The sequence below is a fragment of the Chelonoidis abingdonii genome, chromosome 4 (genome assembly GCF_003597395.2).
Source record: "Chelonoidis abingdonii isolate Lonesome George chromosome 4, CheloAbing_2.0, whole genome shotgun sequence".
Taxonomy (NCBI): Eukaryota; Metazoa; Chordata; order Testudines; family Testudinidae; genus Chelonoidis; species Chelonoidis abingdonii.
In genome coordinates, this window is record NC_133772.1 from 60651366 (window position 1) to 60668736 (window position 17371).

The 17371-nt window shown below is 39.8% G+C and overlaps 1 protein-coding gene across 2 annotated transcripts in view; it reads right to left on the reverse strand.

Moving 5' to 3' along the window:
- Positions 1 to 7287: 7287 nt before the first annotated feature.
- The window catches only part of ARL14EP (ARF like GTPase 14 effector protein), a 13418-nt gene continuing 3334 nt past the window's right edge, over positions 7288 to 17371 (reverse strand). For both annotated transcript variants that reach the window (XM_032779872.2, XM_032779873.2), the window contains 3 exons: positions 14551 to 15059; positions 12151 to 12281; positions 7288 to 11138 (listed from right to left, as the gene is read on the reverse strand). In XM_032779872.2, the coding sequence (XP_032635763.1) occupies positions 10910 to 11138; positions 12151 to 12281; positions 14551 to 14973 (783 nt within the window). In that variant the 5' untranslated portion in view covers positions 14974 to 15059 and the 3' untranslated portion in view covers positions 7288 to 10909. The remainder of the gene's footprint in view (positions 11139 to 12150; positions 12282 to 14550; positions 15060 to 17371) is intronic.

Here is a 17371-nt window from a genome sequence, read left to right on the forward strand (position 1 = left end):
GACAGATTTTTTTTTAAAAAGCACAGGAACCAAAATTGCACTGAAATGTCCACGTATCTCACCATTACTTTAAGCATACGGAAAGACTGATATTTCAGACACCAGACTGTGGTAATTTGCCAATGCTGCTTTTTAAATGGCATTAGGCTGTAGCTACTGTTATGTCATTGGCAGCGGATAAAAATGCATAGGAGTCTTTTCTAAGTGCTTGCTCTATCAAGACTTCCAATGAAATGCAGGTAAAGGGTTCATCACATTGCAATACAGCTGTGGTAGCAAACCCAGCTGTGATATTTCTTAGGGGCATCATCAAATAACCATTTACAAGTACACAGTTTGGTTTATATCTACACAACAGCTAGCTATGTCATCACAATGGTGTTTTGCATCAACCACTTATTTTCCTTTTGCTTGTCTGAGTGCATTCTTGGCAGCTATTGCATAGGGCCTGAGAGCTGTTACCATCTAGAATAGGGGTTCTTTTTGTAAGGGCTTCTCACCTTTCTCCCAAGGATTATGGAATTTCTTATGTAAATCCCAGAATCCATGGCCTCAGTGTTCATACTGACCATTTCCCAGCATGGACACCTGACATCAGTTTAGGTGGTTGTATCCTAAAGCTTCTGGAGTTTGCTGTTTGACAACCTGGATGCATATGAGGGCAGAAATGAAAACAGCATTCAGAGCCTTCTGAGATGGTAAAATGAATACAAGATAGAGGTAATGAAGAGGTTCGTGTCTAGCAACACCAACAAGTGAGCTGCAAGAAGGGCAGATTAGAGCTGGGGCTGGAAGATCCACTGATGGGACAACATTGTGACTGTCCGGACAGATTCAGTGCTCAAGATACCTACAGAAAACCAAGCCCACCTTTGACTTTCAATGGATGGAGCTAAATCATTCATTTATGTCTCTGTAGATGCAATCGCACAGTGGAGTGCAAATAGATTATAGCAGGGGTGGGCAAACTTTTTGGCCAGAGGGCCACATCTAGATGGGGAAATTGTATGCAGGGTCATGAATGTAGGACTGGGGCAGGGGTGCAGGAGGGAGTGTGGGGTGTGGGAGAGGGTGCAGTTTGCAAGAAGGGGCTCAGGGCAAGGGGTTGGGGTACAGGAGAGGGTTGGGGTGCAAGGGCGTGCAGAGTGCAGGAGGGGGCTCAGGGCAGGGCATTGGGGTGCAGGAGGGGTGTTGGCTCTGGCCCGGCAATGCTTACCTCAAGTGGCTCCAGAGTGGAAGTGGCACACAGCACGGCTAAGGCAAGCTCCCTGCCTGCCGTGGCCCTGTGGTGTTCCCGGAAGTGGCCAGCATGTCCAGCAGTGGCTCCTGGGAATGGGGTGGGGCAGGGAAGGTGGCGCTGCTGCACGCTGCCCTTGTCTGTGGGTACCACCCCCGAAGCTCCCACTGGTGGCAGTTCCCGGCCAATGGGAGCTGTGGGGGGCAATACCTGCAGGCAAGGGCAGTGCACAGAACCCTCTGTCCCTCCTTTCCCCAGAAGCCGCAGGGACGTGGTGCTGGTTGCTTCTGGGAGTGGAGTGGGGCCAGGGCAGGCAATCCCACAGGCTGGATTGAAAGCCTTATCTGGCCCAAAGGCTGTAGTTTGCCCTCCCCTAGATTACAGTCTATGGACAGAACTTTTTAACACAGAAGTCCACAATGGAAAACAGGCTTTGCACTGTAGTCTTTCCCATGAAAGGTATCAGTTTGGAAGGATAGGTATTAAGGAACCATTCCCATTAGCACTGCATATTGTGGAGGAGATGGGGCATGAATGTAACAATCGCGTCCTATGCCAACATCTTCCCTGTCATCATATAGTCATGTTTCAAACTGTTGTGTCCATTTCCCCTATTGCCAACACTGCTTCACTCTAGCCTGTTGTCTTTTTCTTAACCTCTTCCTGCACCTTTCCACTATGGCCTGCTGGCAATCACCAAAACTACATTGTGGCCCACATTATGATTTTGGTCTATTTCCTCTGTCTCAGGTTGATCAGGCTTCAACAAATTTTCCCTTGAAACAGTCTCCAGTCCCTGTGATGTGCTATACTAACACAGCCATCAGGGACAGGAGCTTGGCTTTCATTTTAACAAAACAGCAGCAGCACTGGGAGGCATTCAGCATGAATATTACCACAATCTAGAGACAGTTGGCTACTTTCTATAGGTGATGTGAGAGCCATTGCTTTCCTACCTTATACCATGACCATAGCTTTTCTTTTTATATGTACACACTTTCAGACACATCTCTTTAATATGCTGTTCATTCCACTAAATGACATCAGTGTCAGGCCTGATACTTCTCATAGCAGAAACTGAAGGCCTCAGGACAATGGTAAATCATCGTTTAAGATTCACAATAGATTGATCTCTCTGATTTTGGCTCTAGTAACCACAGTATAGGTAGCAGGGAAGAGCTCATTTTACAGGGTACTCAAGCAAGCAGGCAACTGTTACCTCATGTTATAGAGCTCATCTACTTGCAGGATACTAGGAAACCAAACCACTGTGCTAATCATTAAAGGCTATAGAATGATAAGTGCAGTTACAAAACAAGCTTATAAAGCCTGGGTATCATATAGAGTCTCATTAAAGAAACATGCACTGCTTGTGACCCTGCTGCATAAACTAGAAGAGGAGCAGACTGAAGTTTTTTAAATGATCACTGATAAAGGCAAAAGATTATAAGATATTCATACAACTGAGCCTGCCTGAAAAAAAGTCACAATTAACTATTGCTAATCACTTCTGACAACACAATCAGACTATACGTTTTTGCATTGCCTTTGCAGAGATAGCAGACTGATGTTGCATGCCACCTTATTTACACTCTCACTGGTCTTTGCTCTTCCCACAACAAGCATGAAAGACTAAAGGTACAAGCAAGGATTCTCATTTTTATAATACACTGTGAAGAGGAGGTTGGTACAGAATTAGAGATGAAATTACTTATTAAATGTCTGATTGGAAAGGTTATCACTGATGAAGAAAAGCTCCTGGGCAGATATGTTGTAAGGCAAAAATGGGGGGAAGGATGGTTTCTTCCTCTGAGGAAGAAGGAATGTAAATTGTCATCTCAGCAGCATTATTCATCTAAGAGCAGACACCTTTCATTTGGACTCCACAACAGTGGAGTAGGGCAGACCAAAGAGCAAGGGCGGCCCTTTCACCATTTGCTTACCTGCCTTCTCACTCTGCACTTTGTAACACCACAATAGGAAGTCCCTGACAGCATTTCTTCTGCAGCAGCCAGTATGAATGCGATCCTCATCTCCAACCTCAATCCAAGTAGGTTTACCCTTCAGTTCCAGCAGATCACCCAGACTTCCAAGGGAAGGGAAGAGAAGAAAAGAAAAGAAGGAAAGGAAGACCAACCCTAGTCCCGATAGAAGAATTAAAAGTGAACTTAAGTGCATCTCATGGAATCCTCAGTCCCAAGAAAACAGCATACAATGGGGATCACGGGGTCCTCACTTCTCTTCCAATTGATCTGCACATCTCCATATTGTGGCAAAAAGGCAGGTTTTCAGAAATTAGACTCACTGAGATCAGCAAATCAAATGACTAAGGCTTCCATTTTCAATTATGATTATACTTTGAGCATTTAATTTAACCTTTATCCTACAAACAATGCTGTGACCACACACCTATTTTCTGATTTATGAAGATAGAGATATCAGAGAATGCCCCTTCATGTTCATTCAGTATATAATCTTTAAACTTTAATACGGAGGATAGTAAGTAAGAGGGGATACAGCCATGGACAGAAGAATTGACATAAGGAGGAAGGGTAGTGTAGATACCAGACTAATAGGTGATGCTGGTGGTAGAATGTCTGTGCCTAACAAGGTAAAGAATGTCAGTGAAGCCAAATGCCAAAAATTAAAATGTCTGTACACTAATGCGAGGAGCCTAGGTAACAAAATGGAGGAACTGGAGCTACTGGTGCAGGAAGTGAAACCAGATATTATAGGGATAACAGAAACATGGTGGAATAGTAGTCATGACTGGAGTACAGGTATTGAAGGCTATGTGCTGTTTAGGAAAGACAGAAATAAAGGCAAAAGGTGGTGGAGTAGCATTGTATATCAATGATGAGGTTAACTGTAAAGAAATAAGAAGTGATGGAATGGACAAGACAGAGTCTGTCTGGGCAAAAATCACACTGGGAAAGAAAGCTACTAGAGCCTCCCTGAGATAGTGCTTGGGGTGTGCTACAGACCGCCGGGATCTGATTTGGATATGGATAGAGACCTCTTTAATGTTTTTAATGAAGTAAACACTAATGGGAAATGTGTGATCATGGGAGACTTTAACTTCCCAGATATAGACTGGAGGACAAAGTGCTAGCAAGAATAATAGGGCTCAGATTTTTCTGGATGTGATAGCAGATGGATTTCTTCACCAAGTAGTTGAAGAACCAACAAGAGGGGATGCCATTTTAGATTTGGTTTGGTGAGTCAGTGAGGACCTCATAGAAGAAATGGTTGTAGGGGACAACCTTGGTTCGAGTGATCATGAGCTAATTCAGTTCAAACTAGATGGAAGGATAAAAAAATAGATCTGGGACTAGGGTTTTTGACTTCAAAAGGGCTAACTTTAAAGAATTAAGGAAATTAGTTAGGGAAGTGGATTGGACTGAAGAACTTGTGGATCTAAATGCGGAGGAGGCCTGGAATTACTTTAAGTCGCAGCTGCAGAAACTATCAGAAGCCTGCATCCCAAGAAAGGGGAAAAAACCATAGGCAGGAGTTGTAGACCAAGCTGGATGAGCAAGCATCTCAGAGAGGTGATTAAGAAAAAGCAGAAAGCCTACAAGGAGTGGAAGAAAGGTGGGATTAGCAAGGAAGCTACCTTAGTGAGGTCAGAACATGTAGGGATAAAGTGAGAAGGCTAAAAGCCATGTAGAGTTGGACCTTGCAAAGGGAATTAAAACCAATAGTAAAAGGTTCTATAGCCATATAAATAAGAAGAAAACAAAAAAAGAAAGTGGGACCGCTAAACACTGAGGATGAATGGAGGTTAAGGATAACCTAGGCATGGCCCAATATCTAAAAATACTTTGCCTCAGTCTTTAATAAGGCTAATGAGGAGCTTAGGGATGATGGAAGGATGACAAACGGGAATGAGGATATGGAGGTGGATATTACCACATCTGAGGTAGAAGCCAAACTTGAACAGCTTAATGGACAAAATCGGAGGGCCCAGATAATCTTCATCCAAGAATATTAAAGGAACTGGCACATGAAATTGCAAGCCCATTAGCAAGAATTTTTAATGAATCGGTAAACTCAGGGGTTGTACCGTACGACTGGAGAATTGCTAACATAGTTCCTATCTTCAAGAAAGGGAAAAAAGTGATCCGAGTAACTATAGGCCTGTTAGTTTGACATCTGTAGTATGTAAGGTCTTGGAAAAAATTTTGAAGGAGAAAGTAGTTAAGGACATTGAGGTCAATGGTAATTGGGACAAATTACAACATGGTTTTTACTAAAGGTAGATCGTGCCAAACCAACCTGATCTCCTTCTTCGAGAAGGTGACAGATTATTTAGACAAAGGAAATGCAGTAGATCTAATTTACCTCGATTTCAGTAAGGCATTTGACACGGTTCCACATGGGGAATTATTAGTTAAATTGGAAAAGATGGGGATCAATATGAAAATTGTAAGGTGGATAAGGAACTGGTTAAAGGGGAGACTCCAACGGGTCGTACTGAAGGGTGAACTGTCAGGCTGGAAGGAGGTTACTAGTGGAGTTCCTCAAGGATCAGTTTTGGGACCAATCTTATTTAACCTTTTTATTACTGACCTTGGCACAAAGAGCGGGAATGTGCTAATAAAGTTTGCGGATGACACAAAGCTGGGGGTATTGCTAACACAGAGAAGGACCGGGATATCATACAGGAAGATCTGGATGACCTTGTAAACTGGAGTAATAGTAATAGGATGAAATTTAATAGTGAAAAGTGCAAGGTCATGCACTTAGGGATTAATAATAAGAATTTTAGATATACATTGGGGACACATCAGTTGGAAACAACAGAGGAGGAGAAGGACCTTGGAGTATTGGTTGATCACAGGATGACTATGAGCCGCCAATGCGATATGGCCGTTAAAAAAGCAAATGCAGTTTTAGGATGCATCAGGCGAGGTATTTCCAGCAAAGATAAGGAGGTGTTAGTACCTTTATAAGGCACTGGTGAGACCTCATCTGGAATACTGTGTGCAGTTCTGGTCTCCCATGTTTAAGAAGGATGAATTCAAACTGGAACAGGTTCAGAGACGGGCTACTAGGATGATCCGAGGAATGGAAAACCTGCCTTATGAAAGGAGACTCAAAGAGCTTGGCTTGTTTAGCCTAGCCAAAAGAAGGCTGAGGGGGGATATGCTTGCTTTATAAATATATCAGGGGGATTAACATTAGGGAGGGAGAGGAATTATTTAAGCTTAGTACCAATGTAGACACAAGAACAAATGGGTACAAACTGAGAGGGTTGGGTACAAACTGGACTAGGAAGTTTAGACTTGAAATTAGACGAAGTTTCTAACCATTAGAGGAGTGAAGTTCTGGAACAGCCTTCCAAGGGGAGTAGTGGGGCAAAAGACATATCTGGCTTAAGACTAAGCTTGATAAGTTTATGGAGGGATGGTATGATAGGATAGTTTAATTTTGGCAATTGATCTTGGATTATCAGCAGATAAGTCTGCCAATGGTCTGTGATGGGATGTTGGATGGGATGGGCCTTCCTCTGCAGCGTGGGACATGGGTCACTTGCTGGTGGATTCTCTGCAGCTTGAGGTCTTCAAACCACAATTTGAAGACTTCAATAACTCGGACCTAGGTTAGGGGTTTGTTACAGAAGTGGATGGGTAGGGTTCTGTGGCCTGCTTTGTGCAGGAGGTCGGACTAGATGATCAGATTGGTCCCTTCTGACCTGAGTCTGAGGATAGGAATGAAACTGAGTAGAGAAACAAAATCCCTTGAGACCACTTCCTAGAAGGAACAGCAGATTTGGTATTTGCACAGAGTTCTGAGCAAAATAAGAGTTCCTCTGCTCTTGTTACAGTGAACCCTGCACTAAGGACAGCCTTCAGTTAGGCACTCCTGTCTAAAGCAACCACTGAAAGTACCCAGTGTTTCCGGTGAATTGTTAGACTAACAGTAGCCACATTATTTTTACCTGCATGGTAATTGAAGACAATTTTTAACTCTTCATTTAATTTCAAACATGTACATAACATTACTATTGAAGTAGTAAGTGGAAAGACTACGTACATTTGACCAAGTTAAAAGTTACTGTAATTTATTTGCATTTGATTATGAAAAATTACAAGACTTCTTATATAGCTGATAGCATAAGGAGTCAGATTGTGCTTTAATGTTGTAAGGTGCCACAAGTACGCCTGTTCTTTTTATGGATACAGAGTAACATGCCTGCTACTCTGAAACGTACCAGAACTTAGAATGTGAAGAGATTTTTTACATTCCATTTCAGTGAATTATTTCATAGTTAGTACTGAATGAATCAAAAATCCAATGATAAAAGAACGTCCAATATTTTCTTAAAAGTAAGCAGATTAAAATTCAGTACGAGTCTGATTTGGAGTTTAATATTTCATGAGTACCAGCAGATGTCAGCATAACCCCATGAAGTTAGCAATAGTAATTTTACATACAACCAACCAGAAATCTGAAATCTTAGTTCTACAGCTACAAACCTTCTGAGTTTCACATCATTTACTGGAAATGAAAATACCTATACTACACTAGCATTTCTCAAATGCAACCACAGCCTCCTGGACTGTTATTAGGGTGGGGGAGAGGGGAGAGCGCGAAAGAACAAAGCAGCGGCCCCTCCCTGGTGTTCCTGGATGCACTGCCTTGCTGTTGGTTACTAGGGCCACCAGCAGGGTTACCCTCCCCCCTTCCCCCCCAGAGACACCTGGGTCACAATGCTGGAGAAGCAGGCAGCCAGTGACTTCCTCACCTTCCCAGGAGAAGTAGGGCTCAGGCTTTGGACTTCAGCCCTGAGGTTGCAGGGGACAGGCTCCTGTCATGGGGCTTCGGATTCCAGCCCTGGGTTCCCAGCTGCGCAGCTCTGGGCTACATCCTCCAGCCATGGAGCTTTAGGCTGCAGCCCCCTGCAGCCTCCCTTTGCCCTCCTCCCCTCCATCAAGGGCTTAATTTGTACCCAGGCTTGCTGGGGCTGAGTACGTCTGCTGTGAAAAGTGATACTTGTATGTTTGTTAATATCACTTTCACAACAGGCTTATTAGCTAGTAAAAAATAAATTACAATGATTTGGACATGTATATTTATTTTTTCCTAAAGGTAATTAAGTATTTTAGGGAAAAGTGTGAGTGGCCACACTCTGAGGCCACCAAAAAAATTGTCCTGAGAACCCCTGTATTAAACAGCAAAATAACATGATTACAAAATTTTACCAAGACAATCCTTCAAACAGCAATAGTTACATGGCATCCTTGAGCAAAATTTATGCAAAATAGTCCAAAAGTCTGACAAAAAAGTCTGAAGCCACAGTAAGACTATGTTTTTGAATAAGAGAAACATAGAAACAATGCTATGTTCAACTGTATAGCTGCTAGGTCTTACTTGTTAAGGATTTATTAGCATTTCTACTATAAAATTTTATTTCCAGGAGTTTTGTAAAACTCAGATGTGAAATCTTAATTCTGTCTGAAGCTAGATATAATAAAGTTACTCTTTGGTTGAAATTATTTAAACTCAATTGGTTTGCACAGCAGTTTGACTATTTTAATCTAAAAACAGAGGAAAGACATTTGGACTATTTTCAGCTGCATGCGTAAACCTTTACCTAAAAAAGCCATTAAAATATGCAGTTCAGTCTACTGTGGATTACTCACGTTGAATTTTTGTTTACTACAGAATTAACTACAAGTTTATTTAGAAACCAAGGAAGACTTTATAGTAAAGCAGTATATCAAATTATGTCAATGCAGTGACAATTCCAAAGAACATGAAAAAATGTTTGTGTGTAAAACTAGATATTTAATCTGGCAGATGGTTACAGAAATATATCACAAAGTAGTTTCTTTATGCTATGATCCCCGGTAGCAGCTGAAGAGAGAAGCGAAACAGTGAGAAGCAATTCCATCATAGGCTTGTGATAACAAATGTTATGGAAGTCACTACAGTCCAGATGCCACACATGCACATGGCCACAAACGTAAAGTATGCCAGATTCAGCTTTTGCTCACTCCGTTCAGTTTAGGAAGTGGGTTGCAAGATGGCTTTGCTCTTGTCCACTGCTGAACCAGTCCCCAGTGGAAGTGAGCAGCGTTCAAGTTGTTCTACATTTTGTCAACTATCCATAGTTTCAAGGGGCAGTGTCAGCAACTGGCCATAACCAGTATCCTGGCTGAGGACAGGGCGGTTGGGGCTGTAACAGCATTGTATGGGGATGTCTACACTTACCTGCGGAGTGATTGATCCAGCAGAGGTTGATTTATCGCCTCTAGTGAAGATGCAATAAATTGACAGCCGAGCGCTCTCCTGTCGACGCCGGTACTCCACCGGAGCAAGAGGTGCAGGCGGAGGCGACGGGAGAGTGTCAGCAGTTGACATACTGCAGTGAAGACACCATGATAAGTAGATCTAAGTACGTCTACTTCAGCTATGTTATTCATGTAGCTGAAGTCACGTAACTTAGATCGATTCCACCCCCACAGTGTAGACCAGGCCTATGAGTCTAAGCCACTTGAATTCATCTATTTAGCGAGAATCTGCAAGTGATTGTTTAAGCTGAATGCACAGAGTAGCCATAGCAGGAAAGATGATCTAACCTTCTCAACTGGAGTCAAAGATATTTTTAGCAAATGTGCTGTAATACTAAGGTATCTTCAAAAGAAAGGCACCTTTCCCCCACTCGAACAAACAAAAAACAGAAGACAAACCACAGCTAGGTTACCTGGGAAAGATCTATTTAACCAATGTGTTGCTGAGTCCTGCCTCCATAACTGTGCTCCTGTCATTAGGAGTCAGTTAGTTACTGAGTTTTATTTCAAAACCAAATAGACACAGTACGTGCCAAGTTTCATTCAGGAAAGGTTTGAGTATTTTTTTTTTGTTTTTTTTAAGCACACATCCCAGTTATCAAGTTCCAAAACAATGGGTTTGTACAAGTAGTGCTGACAGTCTTTATACCTTTGGTGTTAAAGTCAGGATTTTATAATGGTGCAACTAGCAGAAACTTCAACTGCTATCTGTGAGAGAGCACCCCCTAAGTGCTAAATACTGTTAAATAATTAGGACAGAGCTTATTTATATTTTAAAAGTATATTTATAGCAAACCAGTGCAATGAACATGTTGACTTACCCCCTACATTGTTAGATGTTTAACTATGTTATAACAGTCCCAAGACTCATTTTAGAAAATACAGCATTTATGATTTGTTATACACCTGCTAATACTGGTCATGATTGCCACTGCTTACATTTTAAACTTAAAAAGAGACTACATTTCTTTTTAAAAGATGGTGTTCATGTTTGTTTTTACTAAGTCTTCAAGGGGAGAGGTGAGAAAGGAGAGATACATGGAGAAAGTGCCCTCTCTACAGAGCAGGGCATATGCAGCAGCTAATCCCAAATTTCTTTTAGGACTTAACCAGCCACTCAGTTTCAAACTCTCACTGAACAGTCAAGCACTGCATTGTTCCAGCCCCTTTTTTGCTGGTTTGTATGGATGAGTACAAGGTGGAATGAAGTGTGACAATACACAGTTAGTATGAGTAAGAACCTTTCTAAAACCATATCAAACAATGAATTTGTAAGTCTGAACAGACTGTTCATGTGCGTTATGATAGGTTCCACTGATTTTTCATTAGACCATCAAATTCTGTATTGGAATGCAACACAAAAACTTATAAATTAACCCACATGCTTATTGCGAATAATTTCTCCTCCTTCTATCTCAATTTGTTCATATAACCACTTGCGATCACAGCGGCATTCAGCTCCACATTTGTTGGAACCACACTTGGGACAAGCATAGAAGCATCCCAAGCAATCTTCATCAAGACAGTCACAGAGGTCCATCCCACTATAAAGCAGAAGTCCCTGGCTATCATAGACTTTACTCTTTGCTGGGATTACTTGCCTGTATAATGAAAAACAGTTGTTACTTGCAGAATTCATAACAGAAGACCTTCCAGTATACTTGATTACAAATAGTTAGCAATGGACGGAGAGAGGAATTAAACTTTGTCAGCAATTTTCTTGTGCTGAAAGGTTTAACACCTAGCCATTCTAAAAATGACACATACTTCACTGCTTATTGCCAACCACATACATTAAAACCTCTGAAAACTTGAGCCACAATTTTTGTAGCTCTTTTGAGCAGAGGTTGTTAACAAGAAGATTCTCAATCTCTTCCTTACCATCATTCCATATTAAGCCACTTGCAATTCAGTTTACAAATACACAATAAAATAATCTTTTGCAAGAGGTAGAGCTGCATTTCAAGAGACTGTACACAACAATATACAATGTACTTTTGACAGCTGAGGAAATATTCCTTTTACACTTTACTCAGAGCTTATGTCTCAGTTAATTCTAGTCAATCCAAAAAGTGAAAACAAAAACAGCCAAGTGTATGTGTGGGAAAATCACATTAAAAAAAGCTGAAGTTGTGGGGTCTTGCCCAGAATGATGGATAATCCATTTCTAACTTGGAAGATTTTTATTTATTTATATATATAGTTTTTTTAAGCCTTAGAAGTGTGACAGGAATTATACTGAATTTAGTGCAATGAAAGGTGATTAGTCGCATGAATATTTCCCTCTCATAAGGCATGCATTATTTGGCTTAGTTGGTTTTGCCTACCGTCACCCTTTACTTTGCATAATAATTCATGGAATTAGTTGCTACGTCTAAATTCAGTCAGTTAGCGTTGCCACGTTTTAACTAATATTTTATTCTATTCTGGTTTGACAAAATATTTTATTGTAATATTCTATACATTGAAACAAAATTAATAGGTTACCTCAAAAATGAGATTGGGCTATACAATAAAGGCTTAGTTTTGTCATCACTCCTCCAAGCTTTAAAAAAGAAAGAGAATCCAAACATCCCAAATTTTAAACATGAACTAACATAGTAAACAGCCCACCTGTCCGAATTAACTGACGTGCTTTTTGTTTGTAGCCTTCTCTTTTCCCTTTTACTGCTTTCTGGAGCAAATTCAGTCTGTCGTCCTGGATTAGCAAACTGCAAGGACTTCAAAGCTTTAGCTGTTCGCCCCTGAACAAAGATAGAAATTTTCATTTTAAATATTAATACTAAACCAAATCCATACGAGAGTTGACAATCAAGCTGGGATGTTGTGAAGCCTCAAGTAAATTGTTAAGCACAAAGCTGAGGCCAAGTGCTGCATCTATCAGCAGAGCACAATCTGACTCTTAAAAGAAAACAATTACACGAGGTAACCGTACCACCCTTAGAGATGCAAGTTATATGAATAAATAGTAATATAAGCCTTACTTTAACAAGTGTAAGGGTTCTTATTTTCTGGTTCTCACTCACTGTGACCTTTATCCCTTTCCTAATAAGGCTTATCAGATTTTGTTGTTGTTAAAATATAGTTTTTGGGAATGCTCTATAGCTACATGGACAGCTGATTCTAAATTTCAAAGGCTATCTTCTCTTAGAAGTATAATCTGCAACCCAAAATGGTAAATTAACATACTAGTTTTATTCCCATTAAGTCCTTTGTTTTCCATTTCTTCTCTTATAACCTCTGAATACATAAGAGAAAAAAGTTTCCATCTCCATTTCTTCACATCACTGGATCAAGAAATAATTCTCTCCAAAAGAGTTAATATGTACAGGAAAATGGCTTGTAATTTTAAATATTAAACACATTTACATCAGCTGAGTAGTAAAATTTGAAAAACTGTACCATGATGCCACTAAACTTTTGATGAGAATTTTTATAATAAAAAGGAGATCGGACGTGTTCTGGATAGCGCCTCAGATAATGACAAGTCAAAATGCAGAAATTCCTAAACCAATTCTATTGGACATTGAGGATATACAGTAAAACTGATAAAAATAAACTTTGTGCCACATTTCTGAAATAACGTATGTACATAAAGGGAGGATTCCTTCCTACCAATGAGTTTGTCTTGCTTACCTTCTAGACAAGTAACACAATAAGTCATTTTGTCAAGTTCAGCAGTACAAATATGCCAAATTTAGTACAGTAACCTTGTAGGACTGAGACCACAACATTACAGACTCAGTCCACCATAAACAATTCCAGCCAATTTTTTGTGGTAAGAATTATTTCTGTACAGTATGCAATACTTCTGAAAAAGTCTGCAATTAATGTATCATTCAGATTTTGTTTGATTAACTAGGGGTTCTCAAACTGTGAGTCAAGACCCCAAAGTGAGTCACGCCCCCATCTGAATGGGGTTGCCAAGGCTGGTGTTGGTCCTGGGCCCCAGGAAGTCTGAAGCCCAAGCCCCAGCCCCACTGCCCAGAGCTAAGGTTACATGCTCCCCGCCCAGGGCAGAAGCCCTTGGGCTTCGGCTTTGGCCCCGCCCCGGTGGTGGGGCTCGGTCTTCGGTCCTCTCCTGGGGTCGTGTAGTAATTTTTGTTGTCAGAAGGGGGTCACGGTGCAATGAAGTTTGAGAACTGCTGGATTAGACAAAACTTTAGTCTGACAAAAAAGCCAGCACTGTTCAGTTTGTAAATTATTTTTGTACATTTAACAGCACTATGATTTAGGTTATGTCTACACTATGCAGCTTTTAGTGACACAGCTGTGCCGCTATAGCCATGCCGCTAATAGGTGCGCAGTGTAGCCGGTTTGTCACCTCTACACCCAACGAAGTGCTGTTCACACTGGCACTTGTCGTCGACAAAACTTTTGTCTTTCAGGAGGGTGGTTTTTTTTTTTTTTGTTTGTTTTTTTAACATCTCAATGACAAAAGTTGTGTCTTTCATATGTGTAGACATATTGGAATCTAGACTAGGACTTACAAGCACGTTAGCACAGGTTAGCTAACATGTTCTAAATATCTACTGTAGACAGGCAGTGAACACTTTATCACATACTAAGCTAGCGGCATTAAAATCCTGGGAAAAGTGTGATCTTTTAACAGGATCAGTTTAACACATCAAAAGTACATCCAGCCTTGTCTACATTAGATTTTAGTAACGTGTTAGAATGTGTTAGCTAGTAGCCCAAGAAGAGACCTTTACACACATCTACGGGGGAGCAGAAACCTCCTCCCTTTATTTTCCCTAAAATGTCAAGACAGAAAGTAGATTTAAAAAAAACGTTAGTATAAAAACAAAAGAGACTGATGATCTCCGTTTAAAGTACATACCCATTAAAAGAAGGTTTATAAATATTCTCTTGTACATTAAAAAAATTTAAAAAACTTTCACATTTTAAGGAAACAAGTTAAGAGCTTTCTTTATGTGGGACTCAAATCAAGCCCCACCCCATTAGCTTGTAGAGGTTAGAGGGGTGAAAAAAAAAATCGATCCATATACATACGTCTGAATCAAGTTTCCTTCTTTGGCGATCTTCAGTGTCAACATCCACACTTCCATTGATTATCTGTGTACACTTTGGACAAAGCTTCCAACCAGGTACAAACTGTCTTCCGAACTTGGCACTTAGAAAAGCTGCATCATCTAAGTCGATTGCACGCAAGTTTTTCTTTGATACTTTCCTGTGTACGTTAAATGGGTCACAACATGATTTTTGCAGATCTTCAAATTTGTCAATGTAAATTTTTGCATGATGGAAGCAGATTGTATTGTTCTCAGAAAGAGTCATTCCAGTCCTAAGCTGAAGTAGTAGCAGATCAGATGATGATAGATCTTGCTTAGTCTTGAAGCCAGCATGACGGGTATAGTATATTTTATGACATTCATTAGCAGTATGGAGCTGAATTCCAACTGAACATGGATCCATGTTACTCGATCAGTATAATCTATTTCACTGTTACTTTGCCTAGAATCAATTCTTTGTAGTCTTTAGTAGTTTCTATGAGGATCACCCTGGAGAAAGCATTAAAATCAATCAGATTTGTGCTGCAAACCTTTATCTGTGAGCTTGAGAGACTAGGTTCAAGTGTTAAAAAACCCTAAAATTAAGTTTTAAGAAATAGTGTTCTATTTCCTTTTATTATACTTGATAAGGCTAAGGATATGTTGGATTTTATTCAGAAATTAAGCTATAGTATATATTTATATTCCTTTCAGGAAGGCAGAGGCTTGTATTTACGTTTATAGTAAGTGTTGACCTACTTTAAATATCTAAACTCATCTATGGAAAAGTACAAATTCCAACTGTACTATCTTAGATACACTGTCGTTTGGTAAGATACGCACATCGAAGCTAGTTGCAATCCCAACATTAGCCCTTAAATGTGTAAAAATGTTTAATAAAAGCTTTGTGAGATTTTCTAGGGCAACACAATGGTGCAAGTTGCATGTGCTTGAAGCCAAAAGGTTAAGAAGCATTCATATTGAGTTAACGTGCTTTTCAAAATGCCAAGCCCACTCACAAGTAATCCTGAACTAAGAACATAAATGTAACTTGGAGATATAAATTCAACCAAATGATTTTTTTTTAAATAAAGGATTAGGCAAATATATAAATTGGGAAAGATTAACAAGAATAAAGTGTACATATTTAGCTAAATATGAAGACAATACTATCAATCTTTTATTTATAGCTATATCAAAAGCCAGCTGTACACTAGAAATAGGTATTTTGGAACTACCTGAGTTACTACTTCCAACAAGATAAAAGTAAGATACTCAGCACACAAAATGTAATATTCTAGCAACAATAAAAACTAATATTTAATGAAAAAAAGTGTTTCAGACCCTAACCAATATAAAAATGATGCTAGCAGCTTATGTAAGTGTCTAAAGGTTAGAAAGGTTTCTTGACACAGGACAATGACTAGATAATATATCTTTTAAAAACAGAGACCATGAAAATCAATTGCATGCAGCACTTTTGCAGCAGAAATCCCCTTGATTGTAATGCTTCAGAGTTTTCCTAAACCTAACATCAATGTTACCTATATGTTCAAAATGTATATTCAAAATGTAGTTACAGTTAAAATATAAATATGAATAAATGAGGAACACATCAGAATGTTACCATTTAGTCACTGCAGACACAGTTCACAGGTGTCTTGCATGAGACAGTTGTTTCTAAAAGTAAAAATCCAAAACCAAATGGCTTTCTAGGGCACTATTTTCAGTGAGCATCAAACCAGTTTCCAGTGCACAATTCTATAGCAGTTTGAAGACAGAAGTAAGCATACTACAGAATAATAGTTTTTACTATATTTATTATTCCTGAACATTTTTGTGCCTTGGTTTGTGTATTATTGCAGGCTTTGCAATTAAGCAAGGCTATGTTAATTTTCTGAGTTTTAAAAAAACTCCATGAGACATACCAGAACTCTCAGCAATAGCATTCAACGCGATGGCAACAGTAAAACAATAAAAAAAAATCTTGACACTACTCAAGTGGTTGAGAAATATATGCGGTTTTCATTTTAAGAGTAGCAAGTTTGTTTTTGTTGGCTATATTTGAAATGCATTGGCTATTTGCTTAACTGATTTCAGGCTGCAGCCCTCAATCCTGTATTTAAAGGAATGTATTTATAGTCAAACATAGATCTAAACTTTGCTTAACCAAAATTCTTGGTTATCTGAAAAGTCTGGTTAACTATGTGAGAACTGATTGATGCTCTAGCCCTGAAGAGCTCCTAAGGGCTGCATGACTGAAATGGAAGAAGTTTCCCTCTGTTTCTACAATTACCTAACATTTGGAAACCAATGGGGACTTAAGAGCTTGGAAAAAAAATTTATTCCAAATTTTTATTTAACATATTTTTCTCCTCTCCTCTCCCTTGTTTTTTAAGAAAGCCACAGAAACTGACCAAAATGACTGACTACATTAGGCAAAACAACAAAACTGGCTATAAAGGAAGAACTATCAAGTGAACAAAGTAAACAAATTAGATAATACTTCCCCTGCCAATATTTTTGAATTGTTAGAATTTTACTCAAGTATCAGAGGGGTAGCCGTGTTAGTCTGGAACTGTAAAAGCAGCAGAGAATCCTGTGGCACCTTATAGACTAACAGATGCTTTGGAGCATGAGCTTTCGTGGGCGAATACCCACTTGGTCGGATGCATGTAGTGGAAGTTTCCAGGGGTAGGTATATATATGCTAGCAAGCAAGCTAGAGATAACGAGGTTAGTTCAATCAGGGAGGATGAGGCCCTGTTCTAGCAGCTGAGGTGTGAAAACCAAGAGAGGAGAAACTGGTTCTGTAGTTGGCAA